General features: G+C 38.3%; 2 protein-coding genes across 3 annotated transcripts in view; one reads left to right on the top strand and one right to left on the bottom strand.

Moving 5' to 3' along the window:
- The window catches only part of LOC142341776 (uncharacterized), a 645,707-nt gene that overhangs the window by 420,442 nt on the left and 207,307 nt on the right, over positions 1-17,958 (bottom strand). The window lies entirely within an intron of this gene.
- LOC142341773 (uncharacterized) overlaps positions 1-17,958 on the top strand; it is a 42,323-nt gene that overhangs the window by 11,852 nt on the left and 12,513 nt on the right. Inside the window, exon 3 of the mRNA XM_075392992.1 lies at positions 17,442-17,580. Within this exon, the coding sequence (XP_075249107.1) occupies positions 17,442-17,580 (139 nt within the window). The remainder of the gene's footprint in view (positions 1-17,441; positions 17,581-17,958) is intronic.

Below are 17,958 nucleotides of genomic sequence, written 5' to 3'. Positions count from 1 at the left end.
CAGCCTTCAATGAAAAGACAATTTTCTTTGGTCTGTCTTTTTTACTGTTTTTTTTTTTAGACTGCCGATCTACGATTCTATTGCGGCTATTTTCTGGCAATCTGCCAGCTATGTTTGTTTATTGAGATCAGAAATTTGAGGTCTGCAGAATTTAGGGAGCTGGTTTGCTTTACTCTCGAACAAGATTTATGGTTTGATTGTGGTATTTTTCTTTTGAGTTTTGTGTTGTCTTCGACGCATTTTGTTTTACTTTTTTGCAAAAAAAACGTTAAAATTTTAGAATGGCCTCTCAATATTCAGTTCATTGTGTTTAATTGCTCTTGAACGAAGTTCATAGCAATTATTGTAAACGTGCTGGTCTTTTTTATGCAAATTTTTCGCTTGACCTTTTTTGCGCTTTTCTTCTAGAACATTCTTTAAATTCTCAAGTGACTTTTTCACGCTTTCCATCATTTTTGCGTGATCTCTGTTGTTCTCACTAAAGCTTGTTGCTAATATAAAATCGATTGCAGCTAAGGAATTTGAGGGCCTGATAGACGAGTGGGCAGTGTATCCTGTTATGGAGAGGGAGGGCAGTGGTTCGAAGCCCGGCGAGGTCAAATGTTTTTCCACCCGCCTGTCGTTAGAGAGCAATTCTTCCGACATTAGGCGATTCATGTTTTAGTATTTGGATGTTGCAGTCAATCTTCTTTGGAAACCATTTTAGTTCTTCAGAAAAATTAATAAAACTAATATACATCCGAAAAAAGGGGCACATTTAGCGATCTGTTATCAAACACTCGATTCTTTCGGTATATGATCTTCATATACATGAGCTAATAAAATTTGTCTCGAAATTAATAAACGATCAAGATTCTCAAAATGTTTGCAATGATTTATTCGTTGCTAAAACAATAGAAAACCAACGCGATGTCAAAACACAAATATGCTAATTGAGTCATCTTGCAAAACCAAAATTGAGAGAGCTCAATTTGATTCGTGGTGTAAAATTATACAATTATTTTTGACAACGTGGAGGTAGTACGTCGGAAGTTGAATATGCTGACCGATCAAATATATTTAATTTTTGCCATAACTTGAAAGAATCCTTTCTAGTCAACAATTTTGAATTGATAAATTTCTTATTTGCTAACTAACAGTCTAATATAAAAGATAATTCCAAGTTTTTTCTTTTCTTTTTCTGAACTTCGATTTTTGTTGTGTATGTGCTTTTATATTTTATTAAATAGGGTAAGCTACAAATGGAAGCTTCCTTCGCTTATCACCACCATCGATTGGTTGTTTAATAAATAGCGAAAAAATCTTTCCTTGTTTCTTCCTTTCTTTCATTAGCAACATTTGCGCTCGTGGCCTAATTTCTCACTCTCTATCACACAATTTTCGAGGCAATGTTGAGCTTTTGATCATACTTAACTTACCCCATTCAGTTAAATGACTTTAACTTTTTAGTGTAAGGTCAAAGAAGCTCTTTTGTGCAGTGAAGGTTGCAAATAAAAAGACTTCTGGTGACTGAAACTGAGCTAGCACTGCCTATCTGACGTTAAACATTTTAATAGTTTTTGAACAGCATCAACAATTTCGTCAACCCATATTTTAACATCTGTTTATCGATTCTGCTGTGTGGAAGTCAAGTTTATTTAGCAGCTTTATACGGCAGTCCTACAATTGGTTTCCCTTAACTCGGATAATATCAGTTTTGGTTGACACTGTACCCAACCCTCTGAGTCACAAACTTTTGAAAGCAAAAAAGTGAAACGTTGGAGTATGAAAAACTAATACACTTTTCAAACGTGTATAAGTTTTATTAGAGCTTTGTGAAACTCACTTCCAAAGATAGTCGTAATTAATTTCCCAATGACGTCTTCCAAAAATTTTTAGGATTTGATGGAACATTGGGAGGCTGGATTTATGCAAACATCTCTCAATTAGTTGATTTTAGGATTATCAAATATTGTTCATCATGAAAGCATGTTGCACTCTTATTTCGTCCTTCCAAAAATGAGAGCGACTTTTAAGATTGGGGAACAAATTTAAAGGAACTTACAATAAGATGCCGCGGGTGGAATGACTTATATTAAAAAGACACCATTTTGTTCAGCCGTCATGTCTTATTTAGTATAGGATTGATTGTTCTTGCAGATGAAATAAATGTTTGAGCAGTTTACCATAGTAGTTATAAACAGTAGAACATATTTGCTTTTGTTTATTTAAGGTTGTATTTTCGTTGGTATAAACAACCAATTGTGTTTTTTGTGCTAAATTTTTCGGTGATTCACAATTCAAAGCTTATGATCAGAATCTTCAAATTTCGCTGGTTATCAATAAGTGTCTCAATAATGCTAAGAGGTTGGAAAAATAGAATCTTCTGGGCAAATAAGATAAGCAAAACGATATTGAGATTAGTTTGGTTTTTGTCGTCTTATCTACACAAAAACAAATCGAAAAACTAGTCCTAAGAACGGGAAATTTTGGCTACGCTAGTGGTTGACGCTAGTAGTTGAAGATAATCTTTAAAGCAATCTTTATTCAAAATTGTTCCAAAAACGGTGATGATGACGGACTCGGGAATGAAATCACTGGATAAAAACAATTTTTGCAGATGTTGAAAATTTTTTATCTTAAAAAGCGTGCAAGGATTTCTTCAGTCTGTAGAAAATCAATGGAGAGGTTTGTGTTTGCCAAAACGTTGGTGGGATTACTTATTTATTAAACAAATTATTGGAATAGTTGTTAAAGTTGAGCGCAATCTGAATTAAACCCGCTGAAAATAATAGAAAGCTTGCAACTAGAGAACAAAAATGGCAGAAAAATTTTGATAAAACGTGATGAATTTTCATTTTTTTTCCAAAATGGGACTAAAATTTGAATAAAGAGTTAAAATTAGCCAATGTTGACAACTGTAAGTCTCTTTTGCCTCAAAAATTGGTTTTGTTGAGTATATATTTTTCTTATATTAAGTCTTGTGGCTTCCATGAGCCCAGATCAACTCAGATTGTATCAACTTAGACTGGTATCAACTCAGATTGTCTTGTTTTCTCATTTATGAAGTAAGCTCTTGGTATAACATGTTTACGGGAAACGCAAGATGTATTTTTGCAAGTTAACTAGCTTTTATTTTTATCCATGGAAAATTGTCAACTGTGGCAATTGCGAAACTTGAGATATTTAGCCATGTAAGATAATAGACCGAAAAGCTCGAGCATTTTCTAAGTTATTTGGGATATTAAGCCTGATTGAGCGCGAAGGTCGGAATTTCTGTTGATATTAGACTGGCTTATCAGTCTGTTATTAGCTGAGTTATAATTACAGCTGCAATAATTCAGCTTAAGTACAAGCAGAAGTTGCTTTACTTGGAGAGTTGATTTGAGGATAACTTAGTATGACGATGCTAAATTTTTATTGGTTGAAAAAGACTTTTGTAAATTCATACAGCACGCATTCATTATCTTGAAATTCATACAGACGATTCTGCTCAGTACAGTTCGGTTGCTTACTAAATTACTTGAATTGAAAACTTGAAGCAGAAAAAGAGCGTTTTACCGAACCCGCGCTCCGAATAGCACTTAGCAAAAACTTGCAATTAAAAGCCTTTATTAGAAAGGATATTGCAACGATAACTCGTCTTCATACAATATAGCACTTGGCACTAGCACCTACACAGCCGCCTCTAAAAAGATAGAAAAGGTAGAAGCAAACTAAAAAGAGAGTTATCATATGGCGACAGAGATGTTGAACGCTTACTTCTGTTAAAAAGAAAGAAAAATTTGCAACTCAGGGAATTAGCCATTAACGGAAAAAGTTACAATCTTCGAATCATTAGAAAAACAAACACCGGAATTAGCCTTTATTTTATCGCACAAGAAGACAATCAAACCGATATCAAACGGATCCGTATTACAAAAAACTCAGAACTTTACAATTTCTTTCAAAACTACCGAATTCGAGAAATTAACCAAACCACAAGCACAAACCAACTTTACCCATTCAAAATTATTTGAGCATCAACCTATTTGTTCTGCTAGAAAAGAAAAAATACAACGCAAGCCACAACAATACTTCTATGACACTATTGGAAGGCTATCATCCTAGAAACCCGTTCATATTCTTCAACGACAAAACAATCGACAGAAAAGTAAGTCAAAAACTTGCAGCGAAGAACAAAAACCAACCAAATAGCCTCAACTGCAAACTCTGTGACACAGCTAAATTGGAGAAGCGCACAAATTGCTCTTTCCACAAAAACACTTCAACAACGAACTGACTAAAAGAAAATGGCAGATCCAAGTCCGCCTCACGTACATCTGAAAAGATTCTCAGGACTACCAAACGAAAACTGGCCTGAATTTGAAGGACTACTGAGAGCAAGCATTGCTGTATCTAGAATTCCTGAAGCGAACCACCATCGTGCAAGATATCTTCACCTACACTTAGCCGGTAATGCACTCAACTATTACCTTCGACTCGCCGAAAACACAAGAAGCGATATAGACGATTCGCTTGAACAACTACGCAACCGATATGCAGGAGCAGACCAAAGAAGAAACTTTGAGCTCGATCTGCAATCGAGAAAGTTTGATCCAGTGAAAGAACAACCAGATGACTTCATCACAGATCTGCAACGCCTCGCCAACCTCGCAATTGTGGACGATCCTGCAGCTCACATAGACCGCACTGACGAAAGAACAAGACGAATAAGAGAACAATTCATTCAAGGCATGCTCTTCAAGTACAAGAAAGTGTTGCTGAAGGAGAATGACAACATCACTGTAAACGAACTATGCTCTATCATCAAACGACGAGTCAGAATTGATCAGATAAACCCCGAGCCACAATACACCACGGCATTCAATACACTAAACGCATCAGGAAACCCTGCTGTCGCACAAGCCATAGAAAGCATAATGGCCGCAGGCATAGCATCAATGCAAGTAGCACAGCCACCGCATCAGTGCGTGGAGAGTACTCAGTACCCTAGCTACAGAAGAGGAAATAACTACAGAGGCTACAACCACAACAGACAAACATACCAGTATAATGGAAACCAAAATGGCCGAGGATACAGTAACAACTACAACAGCAGAGGACGTAACCGTGGAAGCTTTCAGAGAGGTCGAGGAAATTATTCGAGAGGAAGGTCAAACTTCCAACGAAACGACCGAAGTAATGGACGTACCGAAAGATCTCCTACACCAATGAGAACATTTTGCAGAACATGTGCTAGCAATGAGCACACTGCCCGAGATCGTCCAGAACGTCAACCAGCATACCGCGATGGAAACATGCCATTCAATCAGCAATCAAAAAACTAAATAACCTGCAAGTTTTTCTACAACATATACCAGATAGCATGACAAACTATGGCGAAAATGTATTCATAATACCTCTGCAGTTCAAAACATTAATAATGAAAGCAGTAGCAGACACTGGAGCATTCAGCAGCGCCATGTCAAAGAAACATTTTGATAACATAAGCGGAAACCTCTACCAAAAACCAGAAAAAACAAATCTTCCTGAAATAAACTGTTCTACAGCTTTCCTACACCAATCACCCATTTTATTTACAGTCCAACTGACATTCAAAATTGGCCACTTACAATTTGAGGAACAGTTCATGGTGTTTGAAACACTTTCCGCTATCCTTCTTGGTTTTCCCTTCTTTGATAAAAATGAGATTATTATTGATGCCCACAACAGACTACTCCAAACACCAGAATTTACTTTTCAGCTAAATCTAATGCACATAAAAGGCAACAACAAAAACGTCTCAACAGCCGAAAAAAAATCATGCTCAAAACCAAAACAACCTATACGTTATCACCTGGGGAACAAAAATCCCTGGAACTAATCCCATCGGAGGAAACTGATGCACAAGAACAAATTGGAGTCGTAGAGCCTACTGTCAAATTTGAAAAACTGGGCCTTGGTCTAACAAGCACGCTTGACAAACTTACAAAAAACAAAACTACCACCCTACTTGCAATCAATACAACAGAAGTTCCACTGCACATTAGACAAGACTCTCCAGTAGCAACATTCGAAATCATCACACCAGAGCAAGCACGCTACCTGATACCACTTGAGCCAAAACTTCTCCCATCAAGCGACTCAAAGAAAACAATAAAGCAAATAGAAAAATCTATAGAGAGAACAGCAAAAGGCGAAATAAATCATATCACAATAAAACACGAAAACGGATTCTGGTTTCCGACCCCAGAAACCAATCCCGACACATCCAAGATGAGTGAAGTTGAAAAATGCATATATGACGAACTTGTTAAATTTAAAAATCTTGAAGCAATTCAACCACTCTCGAAAAACGAAGACAGGAAAACTTTTCTTAACGCATTCAAATGGAGCGACAGCGTACTCTCTGACAAAGATAAAGAAAGAACAGAACAGCTTCTAGTCGAATTCAATGACATATTCACAAGGCACCGCCTTGACATTGGCTACACTCACAAATTCTCAGTTAAATTGACACCAGACACAAACAGACCTGTATACTCAAAAACTCTAAGAATTTCAATCCATCTCAAAGACGATTTGCTTGTTGAACTAACCCTTCTCCAGTACTACGGAGTCATAAAAACGCTCGCCTTCAGCCGCTACTCATCTCCAATTTTTGCAAAACGGAAGCCAAACGGGAAGCTCAGAATATTAGTAGATCTAAGAAAAATAAACCATCTCATTAGAAACGACTACAACAATAACAACTTCCCGATAGCTACACTAGCAGATGCGGGCACCCACATAGCCGGCAAGAAACTCTTTTGCAAGATGGATGGCAGCCACGGCTACTTCTCTGTACCAATGGCAGGTGAACAATCAGTACAGTTACTGGCCTTCAACTTCGCATCGAGAACATATGCTTTTCAAAGACTAGCCCAAGGACTAAGCAGAAGTGTCAGCGCCTTTAGCTCATTCATGCGTCAAAACCTGGACCCCGTGATAACAGCGGCTAAATGCTTTCAGTACGTCGACGACATTGGCATCGGAGCACATGACACAAACGACATGTTGGAAAAACTTCGAGCAGTCTTTACATGCATCCGAGAATCAGGAATGAAACTCACAACAGACAAATGCGCATTTGGACTCAGAGAAATACAATTCCTTGGTAATACGATAACCTCTGAGGGTCTCACACCAATTACACAGAAGATTACAACCTTTCTGAAAACATTCAGAATGCCGCGAAACCCAAAACAAGTCAAACGAATGATCGGATTTTTTCAATTTTACAAAGCCTTTATCCCTGAACTTGCTGAAAAACTTTTACCGTTCTATCGTCTACTTAAGAAAGACACCAATTTCTTGAAGAACACCAAGTTATGCTGGAAAAGCTCACAAATGATCTAAGTACAGCCTGTGACCTTTCACTCAGATTACCCAAAGTTGACCGGCAATATGTAATAATGGCCGATGCATCCTTTTACGCAGCCGGACACGTACTAATGATAGAAGAGTATACAACAAATGATGATAATCAGGAACTGAAAATTTATGCACCCGTCAGTTTTGGATCTAGAATTTTCCACCCAAACCAACTCAAACTTTCGATATATGCGAAAGAATTCCTCGCAGTTCACTTTGCCCTAGATACCTTTGCAAATATTATATGTGGATGTAAAAAACTAATTCTCATTTTGACAGACAACAGATCAGTAAACAGGTTCTTTCAAACAAAAATCATACCGCCAACACTTTGGAATGCTCTCGATCATGTACTCAGCTTCGACATCATACTGGGACACATACCCGGAAAAGCCAATTAAGCAGCGGACTATTTGTCGAGAATACACATAAACTCGAAAGAGAAGCTCGAGCTACGCATCAACTCACGCATACCGATGCACGAAATCGAAATCAACACTGCAGCAGATACACCTGACAATTCAATCAGTTATCTGAGCAGCTCAGAAAATGACGATACCCCCAAAATTATGAACATACTTACTAACAAACCAGCGGAGAAGATCCTATGAATGTTCGAGCTGACGTTCAACTGCAAATTCTTGCACCTGCAACGCAACATATAAACGCCATGCATTAACAAAACCCATTGGATGAATTCATCACTCATGGGCACGGACCTTTAGACCTGCGTGCCGAACAACAACAAGACAAAGATATCAAACGGGTACTGCTCTGGTTTGAGAGAGGTTGACCGACTACAGGACAATATCTATCCAGTGACCTAAAAAAGTATCTCAAGCAGTTCCCAAGACTATCGATAACAGAAGGCGTCCTTCATTGGAAGTTCTATAACCACACTGGAAACCAATTTATTAAACAATATTGCGTCCCGTCGCACCTACAGAAGGAAGTTTTCTACAGAATTCATAACAGTGTTTGGAGGGGGCACAAAGGAGTCTCACTGACAATAGCAGAATTCAGAAAACGATTTTACTTCCCGAACTTCACTGAACGCCTAACAGAATATATCAGAAACTGTCTCACATGCTTGCAAACAAAACCAGCACCAACATCTGCATTGAAACCTCTATTACAACCACTTTCGTCTCTGCAAAACTTCCCAGCAGACCTTTTACTAATAGATCTGGTGGGAAAGATGCACCCTTCTCCCTACACGTACATTCTCTCAGGTATTGACGTGTTCTCGAAGTACCTTTTCGCCACACCTCTTATGAAAGGCGACGCAGACATCGTAGCACGAGCCCTGGTCTCAATTTTTCTGAGAAACTCCTACATTCCCTCAAGAATCATATGTGACCTTGGAACTGCGTTTACATCCGAATTAATGAGCGAACTAGCAAACCTATTGGAGGTAGAGCTCAAACATTGCACACTGAAACATGCGCAAACCATTGGCTTACTTGAAAGAAACCACGCACCGCTCAAACAAATCTTGCGAATTAACGAAAACCAAACTTCCTCGGACTGGCATAGATACGTTGACATTGCAGTATTCATACACAACACAACATTTGCAGCAGCTCTTGGGTGCACGCCATATGACGTCTTTCACGGCAGAACACCGATGAATCCTTTGGACCTCAGATTTCAGAATACAAAATTATGGGAGTCTCACCCAAAATACGACTGCATTAAAGAGCTACAAGACAAAACTACGGAGCTTTTCTCCAGCGTAAAAGACAACCTTATCTCGTCTTATCTGAAATATAAAAAGTACTATGACAGAAAAGCCAACGCCACACCACTAAAACCCAAATCATACTGCCTGATCCTTGACCCAAAAAGCACAACACAAGTAGCAGTGATGAATAAACAGCAAAGCAGGTGGATACCATTATACAGAGTAGAAAAAGTGCTCACGAATGCAAACTACATTGTACGCAAAACCAACACAAATTACACGCAATGTATCCATCGAATGCGACTTCGACCTGTGAAACCTCAATATCAAGTAGAAGACCTCGAACATGTAGACCCCGAAAACTTTGAAGCAGATCCCACCATACCAGAAGGAGAGAGAGAACCACAGCTGCTCGACAACCAAGTCAGGCACCACATTAACGAAGACAACATGCAGCTACCCATATTAACACCAGATGTCCAGTCATTTTTTTTTCAACTCAAACATCCAAACAGCTAATTTTTCTTCTGAAGACCCGCCAATAGTATTTCATGATATGACACACTAACCGACGTTTGACCAAGATGCATTCTTCGTGGAAGGCTCAGTTCCAAGCGCAAACACGCTAGAAACATCAGAATCAATTGATACAGGAGACTACGTCTTCTCAAACAACTCAAACTTCTTACCGTCCGACAGTCGTTTTGGCTCAAATCGACGATACAACCTTCGCAGAAATGATCATCTGGCATTGGCCCGAGAAAACTCGCTATATAACCTCTTGCAACCATCAGAAAAAGCAAAGGAAGAACAGGTAAAAGTAATAACTTACTTCCCACTTGACCACATCGCAGACCCAAACCTGACAATTGATACAAAAGAAACTGATCACGATGAGAGCATAGCAGACGCACAAGCAACAAGCTCACAGTCGCGAAACCAGAGTCTCAATGACTTCACGTTCGATTCATCTGAAAATCTTGGCGATCTATTTGATGACGTTAATAGCCCCGTCTACACGCCCCCAATATTAGACACTACAGGCGAAACCTTATACCGGACCAACTCGATCAACGATATTTACAACAATACATCCTCAAGCGATGATGTCCAACAACCGAGATCTGACGAGAACAATGAGCACTCCCTTATAGGAGGTACCATTTCACAATTTGAAAATAACGAGAGCAATAGTGTTATTGCTCAACACGACAACCCAAGAACATCTTCACCACTTCCTCAAAGAGTATCCAACAGAGAACTAGCGGACCTTGGCCCAACGCTTCAAAACAGACGAAGAATTGTTCCGCTAACACTTCACCGTCGGGAGATCAACGGAAACCTTCGCCAATCTTTTGGCTTCGAAGATGACAGCCAATAGGAATTGAGCACCAATTCTCTATTATACATACACATTAGATACGTCACCAACCAATGAAAACTTTCCAAAAAAAATCCTAATTTAAAAGGAAAAAAGACAGCTCAAATCATTTTCCAAAATTTTGTACCTCAAAATCGGTCGCACAAAGACTCTAATTCAATTTCACAAACAAGCCTAGTTAGCAAAGTGCTCAATATCGTACTATTTTTACTACAACTTTTACCCTTGATGAAAACGAACCAACCATCGGTGGCAACAAAAGATGGAGTATTATTCAACCTTCATCAGAAAATTCTATTGACAGAAAAATTTGTCAAAACTGAAATCCTGGTCCCCTGCCCAATATATAACAAAACAGTGGAAGACAAACTGATCAACCTGACAAAAGAGATAGACAAAATGTGGACTTCAGAAAATTATGGATGCCCATTGAACTTCACAAATATGACTGACTCGACAGCAGGCCTCCACTGGATAGCGCAACAAACAATGATAGAAAACCAACAGGCCCAACACGACATTGTAAACCTCAAATTGGAAATGAACACACTACTAAGAGCAAACAGTCAAACTTCTACAACACTGCAAAGACAACCCCGCGGTGCGGCTGCCGCAGCAGCCGCAGTGCTGGGAATTGGAATAGGAACAGGCGACAAATTATTATGCTTCATCAAATCAGTGTTTGGAGGATGCGACAAAAGAGTGGCTAGAAACCAGAAAAACATCAGACAAGCAATGGCTTATCTTCAATCTTATAGTCACATCACTAGCACCACCAGTTGATACTTCTCTTTCTTTCGCCCAGTCTGACACTGCCTTTTTATTTTTATTTGATATTACAATTCTTTTTACCACACCTTTACGCACACAATAAGCAAACGATCCCAAAGTCCGATCGACAACAACTTGATTCGATTGATCACGCACCTCCCAGCCCGTCACTAACGACAAACCTTTTGTAAAAGTTAAAACAGCATGCGCACACAACGAAGGCTGGCACAACACATTATCTTTCGTCGGAATGAAAAACCAAACATCCTTTCCCAAACCACTTGCAGAAGGACCCCTCTTAATTAAATCCATAAAATATTGCGGAGTACCCATAACATTATTAAAATCCCTTGATGTCTGATAACTTCCACAAATCAGAAACAATTTCTCACTACACGGCGTTTTCGAAACACTATCATTACCCCCAATCTCAACATGTGCCGCCGTCCACCACTCATTCCATTGTACCATGGCATCTCTCCTTACACCAGTAAAACCATCAGGCAAAACACCACTCATCAAACCATCCACACAAAACGTCCAACCTATTGAATTACACAAACCAGCATACGACCCAACTTCTTGATACAACCTGCTATCATCACTCTCCAACTTTAATTTACTAACATAATTATACACATCGCCCTGATCTCTACAGCCCCGGAACCCTTCTACTAAACTTTCTTGTAATCCCACAACGTCTTCATTATTTATTGCCAATGGTACCTTTGGCCAACCATTCTCTCCAACCAGTCCCCCTCTACCTTATATAATTAACTTATTCTTTAAGGAGTTCCAACTATTTATACCCCGCCCATCGACTGTTTCCACTTCTTTCCATCCGAGACTTATTAATTTTTTCCGATCGTAGTACTGATGTTTGAACTCGTTCATTTCGATTAGCAAATCTTGTCTGCCTCGTGTTGTTCTAAACACGATAATTCTGTTTAAAATTACAAAAAAATAATGCTAGCCTATGAAATCCTAAATTGTTATAAGTAATTAACGAACCTTTTAGTGTCCATACTTTGATAAAATAGAATATCCCGTCTCTTCGTTATTACAATCGTTTTTGCAAAGCTTCGATAAAATATCCAACGGTCGATGAATAACGCCGCTAGTAAAGTTTGATCTCTTCGCAGTAAACGTATTCTGAATAACTTTATCACTAGAGCAGTCAATCACACTGTTCTCAATTTACTTTCCTCCAAAACTTCCATTAGTGACTGTCAATTACTGTCATACCGAGGGAATTACTTCCGAAAACTCCATTAGTGACTGTCATTTACTGCCATGCCGAGGGATTTACTTCATTACTTTACTTCCCTCACAACGTTGAGCAAATGGAACTGACACACTTGACAGATCACTACTACATTAATCGTCCTGAGAAAAATGCAAATAAACCCGAAGAGATTATCAAACAACTGTCTCACTGATACAAAATCTAATGAACGGCCTCGCACTCTAACCTTACTCAGAAAAAAAGAAACTATTCATCACTTTATCTATTCAGTTCCACTTTTATTTTTAACAGCGAAGAAAACGGCAGCGAAGAAAACACAACAAATGAACTATCAGCCTGACCCCCCACAACTCTTCTCCTTCGACGGGAGGCTCGCCCTGCTAATAAAAATGGGCATACCAGAGACGCCCATTTACCGCACTTACGTGCAAATTACATACGTTTGGCAGGGCGAGACCACGAACCTGGACGTCCTGAGAAAAACAGCCTTCATACCAAGACGAAGCAGACTTATGCCTCACTTAAGGAGAGTTGTGGGCGGTCATGAGGCCCTAAATCTACAAATCGAGCCTCACCACTACGTAATCAGACATTTTTAATCTATTTTTGTACAAAACTGCACGCCTTTATTTTTCTAATGCATGCTCACTACGCCTGCCACGACCAAAACGAACATCATTGAAAAATTTGGCAAGAGTCGAGGACACAAATCTTCAATCCCACCATCAACAACTGGAAAAATATGGCTCCGATATGGCACGAAGCTCACATCCACTTGGCCAACGCGGAATGTAGTATTCTTTTCACAACATACAGCAGTCGCGTTCCCCAGCTCAATTTCTTCGCATACATGAGATGAGAAAACAAGAGGCCACAAAAGAGCAAACAGAAAGTAAACTTTCAGCATTTTGATCTGGAATACTCATTAAAAACTTAGAACAAAGCACTATTGATGTTGCTTTCCATTTATACTTAATTAACCCAGTAAATCCCTTGATTTTGACAATACCACTAATCAAGACCCACTTGGCACAGCACACTAGGCAACCCTGTTTATAATCATAAGATTAAAGGTTCGAAACCCATCGCCTCCGCTTTTTCTGAAGAGCCGTAATATGACGATGCTAATTTTTGATTGGTTGAAAAAGACTTTTGTAAATTCATACAGCACGCATTCATTATCTTGAAATTCATACAGACGATTCTGCTCAGTACAGTTCGGTTGCTTACTAAATTACTTGAATTGAAAACTTGAAGCAGAAAAAGAGCGTTTTACCGAACCCGCGCTCCGAATAGCACTTAGCAAAAACTTGCAATTAAAAGCCTTTATTAGAAAGGATATTGCAACGATAACTCGTCTTCATACAATATAGCACTTGGCACTAGCACCTACACAGCCGCCTCTAAAAAGATAGAAAAGGTAGAAGCAAACTAAAAAGAGAGTTATCATACTTAGTTATTTATCCAAGCTTGTGTGTGCTTCTGTTATCTTTAGTTGTAGTTATTCTTAGTTCGTTAATATTGATAGAGGCTGTTACTTGATGCCTATTGAATGGCGCCATTGTTAGTTATTGTTTGTTAGTTCCAATGAAAATGTTTTAACATCCACACTTTTTGGCAGCCGAAAGCAAAGTACGTGAATTCTATTGTGTAGAAGACGAAACACCAAAATAAATCTTTTGAATTGTGAGATCGAGCGCTGTTGTTTTCCGTGATAAACTGTCTAATAAAGTTCAGAATCATACAAATCTGAAGGCTGATCTTGGTGAAAGTCTTCAACGCAAAACTGTTTTTTTTTCGGAGATTTAAGTTGAATTCAATTTTTCGAGTGGGAAATTTTTCGAATCTCAACATCCAGTATTGCTAGCTGTTCTGAGTAAAAATCCTATCATTTCAAGCCTGCTATTTGTATTTTGTTTCCACAAAAAAGCATGTTTTCGGGCCACCATTCATAGAATTATAAATTTTTGTCAAAGTCTTGGTAAAAAAATTACCATATTCGCAAACATATTAAGAGATGGTTTATTTATCGATCCAAACTTGGGAGGAAAAGATGTGTTCGGCATATTTTAACATATTTTGAAGAGAAAAAGGAATCTTTGCTTTTAAAAAATAGTGAAAATTTTGTCTACAATTAATAGATAGTATCAAGTAAGTATCTTTTGAAAGCGTACAACAGTATCGTTGCTTAAACTCATCACAAGCGGCACTGGCTAAAAATTGGGGTCCACTGTCAAAGCAGCTCATAAATGGGATGAATATGGAGCTGCTTTTTGTTTTAATATTGGCGTTTTTGTTTTCGTTTTTTCAAAAAGAATTTTGAAGATATAACCTCTTGTGTCTCAAAATACGTAAAACATGTGAATTTTACTGAAGCAAGAAATCCAGCCTCGGATAATTATATATCTTTATTAATTGCTCTTGAACGTTTATAGCAATTATTGTAAACGTGTGTGTCTTTTTTATGCAAAATTTTCGCTTAACAATTTTGACTTTTCGACTGACTTTTACGCCCTTGACTTTTTGCGTTTTGCGTGATCTAAAATTCTCTCTCAATCACAATTGCAAGCAGCTGAACTCAATTGGCGGAAATTTAATACTAAAAGCAATGAAAAGTGTGCCAAAACTCTTGCCATTTTTTATTTTAATTCTTAATAGTGGTATATGTTAACCTCTAATGTGGTTATTTGAAGCCCACTATTGAACTTCTTAGTCCCATTTAGGCTCCCTCCCTCCCCCTCCTCCCACCCCCACCTGAAGCAGGCTGCAATTCATTAGAGCTCCCACTAGTCGTTCGAGAGCAATTCGTCCGACGTTTAGTCGGTTATTTTTTTTATAGTGAACGATAAAGTAATATGTCTTCTCATTTGGCTCTGTTTGCCTCAATTTTGAGGAGCCGTATGGACTGTTTGCAACAACTAATTCAACCGACCATAAATTTTTGATTAACAGGACCACTTTGTAACAAGGCAATTGATTAAAAAAATGAAATCGCAAATTACGCGACTTGTTATAATGGTTGCGCTTGCGTTAAAAGTATTGTATCGACGGTTTTCGTCAACGAAAATAAAAGAAACTTCTGCATGTTTTGAAGTTTAGGGTTTTCTGAAGTTTAGGGTGCCAGGTTTTTAGGTCATTGTAGGTGGTTATCACTTAGGTGGTTATCAGTCGTGTTGTTCTCCAATTTTTTTTCGAGTTTATCGTCTTTGATTCAAATGTTGACGTATCGGATAAACTGTATCTGCTGGTAGCCCTGCTACTGGTGAATAATCTTAGATTCAGTCTGAAAATTGCATGTCTAAAAAATGGACGACAGAAAACTTGTTTCTTGTTTTCAAATGGGCGATGTTTGAGTAATTCCTCTGAGGTGCATAGTTTTATGATACGGTAGTATACGCACGCCTCCGCTCAATGATCAAAATAAATAGCGAATTTGTGGAAAGTTTTTAATTGCCGCTTTCAGCCTCTCAATGGCTATTATTTAGGCGCCATCATTTTTTGACTCGGAGTTGTTATGGTGATCTAGTTTTTTTTGTTCACCAGTTGATTGAGAGCTACTTTATAGTTATTATTACTTAGAGGTGACGCTTGAAGATTATCCAGTGAAGTTTATATAATATAATAAATTATACTAGTTTGTAGTTTCTTCGAATTTTTTATCTGCATTTTTTAATTTTGGGTTAGGAGTTCTTTGGCAGGCGTTCGGGGGGTAATTGATCGGGAGGGAAAAAGTTACGGGGTTATTTCGGAATAATTGAAGGGAACCAGCCTATTTTGTAGAGAATTTTGCAGGGAACCAACATTTTGTAGGCAATTTTCTCTCGAAAAGTTGTTTGGTTTCTGTTTCCTGGTTTTCTACGTATCTACAGTTTTGTAGTTTTTCTTTCATTTGGTTATTAATAGCCGTGAGGCGATAGCTGAGGCTATTATTGGCCTTCTCTTGGTTTCTTTTATGTTCGTCAAGATTTTTGTTTACGACCATATGACGTCACAATCACTTCAAATCTGATTTTGTTCATTCGTTCATGCAACTTCAACTGAATTGTGTGGGTGACGTCATTTTTCACTCTCAGTAGAGCGAGTTTTTTTGTTCATTCGGGTGATTAAAGTTTTGGTCACACTTGACTTACCTCACTCTCAAAATGACTTCCTCACTTTGAAATTGACTTTTATTTACTTTAATTCAAAGAGATAAGGTCAAGTGGGTGCATATTACTCTAATTTAAGGATACTTAAGAGCAGCTCATAGAAGCAGCAATAAATTATACTGATTATTTGTCAAAATGTAACATCTCCTTTCTACCTAAAAAACTAAATTTTTTAGTCTGTCTTTTTTAATCTTTTTGAGACTGCAGATCTGCAAAGCTATTGCGGCTATTTTCAGGCAATCTGCCAGCTGTGTTTGTTAATTGGATGAGAGCTATTTTTATTGTAAGGTTTTTGCTAATAACTGTTTCGGGGTGAAAACTTGTGACAATGTTTTATAAGATTTTTAAATCATATTCTAAAAGGCTTGGCCTTCTTAATTTATTCTTATTGTTTCAAAATAATACCATAATTGAGTAGAGGCATATTTTGTTTAGTGGTTAATTGGCTGGGGTCAAAGTGAATATCTACTTCAAGTTTGTTCCGGATTCTTCCGTTTTGCATAAATCAACACTTTCACGTTTGACTTCGACTCACCTGACTATGTTTTAACTGAATGGAGCTTAGAATTCACTCAACAATTTTACGCGAATTCCTTTGTGGAATCTAATGAAACTGCGTACCAAATTACTAAACTTTGTGACACTTTTAGGCTGTCAATTTTTCTAGTTTTCTCTCTATTTTTTTTTCAATTCCAACGTCGGGCAGTGGGGTCAACGGCGGCCGACAATTTGCCGGCTATGTTTTGTTTAGAGAGTGTAGCAATTTTTTTAAACATTTAATAAAGCAGAAATTCAATTCGTTCATTCGTCACTAGACCTCACTTTTTTCTGTTACAGATTTCTGCTGCCCTTTTGTGAACGAGCCCAAGTTCAGACCGCGTTCTTGTCATTTACCGCTTAACTTTGAGGGCAAACAGAGAAGAATACCGTACCCTGATTTCAAAATCAACAGGTTTAAAGGAAACATCAATCCGAGGTTAGTGAACGGTGGAGCCTTTGTGGTAAAGGTATGGAGGTTTCTTTTTAGTTCGAGCAATTCAGAAGTTTTATCTTTTTGTACACATAAGTGAATAAATTGAGAGATCAATTTTCCAGTTGTATACAACGTTCATCATGGCGTCCTATCGCTCTAACAAATTAGCTGATTAATGTGAACTCTTAACATTGAATTAAAGACTTTTCCAAATCGCGCGGGCCGCTGAGGCATGACCACGGCCCGAGAGACACGGCCAAGTGCGCCAATCTTGTTTTAGTTAGCTTATCATAGCTGCGAAGCTGTAAGCTGAGCGGAGCTATATTGCGGTCCTCTTGGTTTTTTTACGACTCGAAGATGAGTATTGAGATTCTACAGGTT

The sequence above is a fragment of the Convolutriloba macropyga genome, chromosome 6 (assembly GCF_964194025.1).
Source record: "Convolutriloba macropyga chromosome 6, txConMacr16.3, whole genome shotgun sequence".
Lineage (NCBI taxonomy): Eukaryota > Metazoa > Xenacoelomorpha > Acoela > Convolutidae > Convolutriloba > Convolutriloba macropyga.
This window is presented reverse-complemented; position numbering and strand designations above follow the sequence as displayed.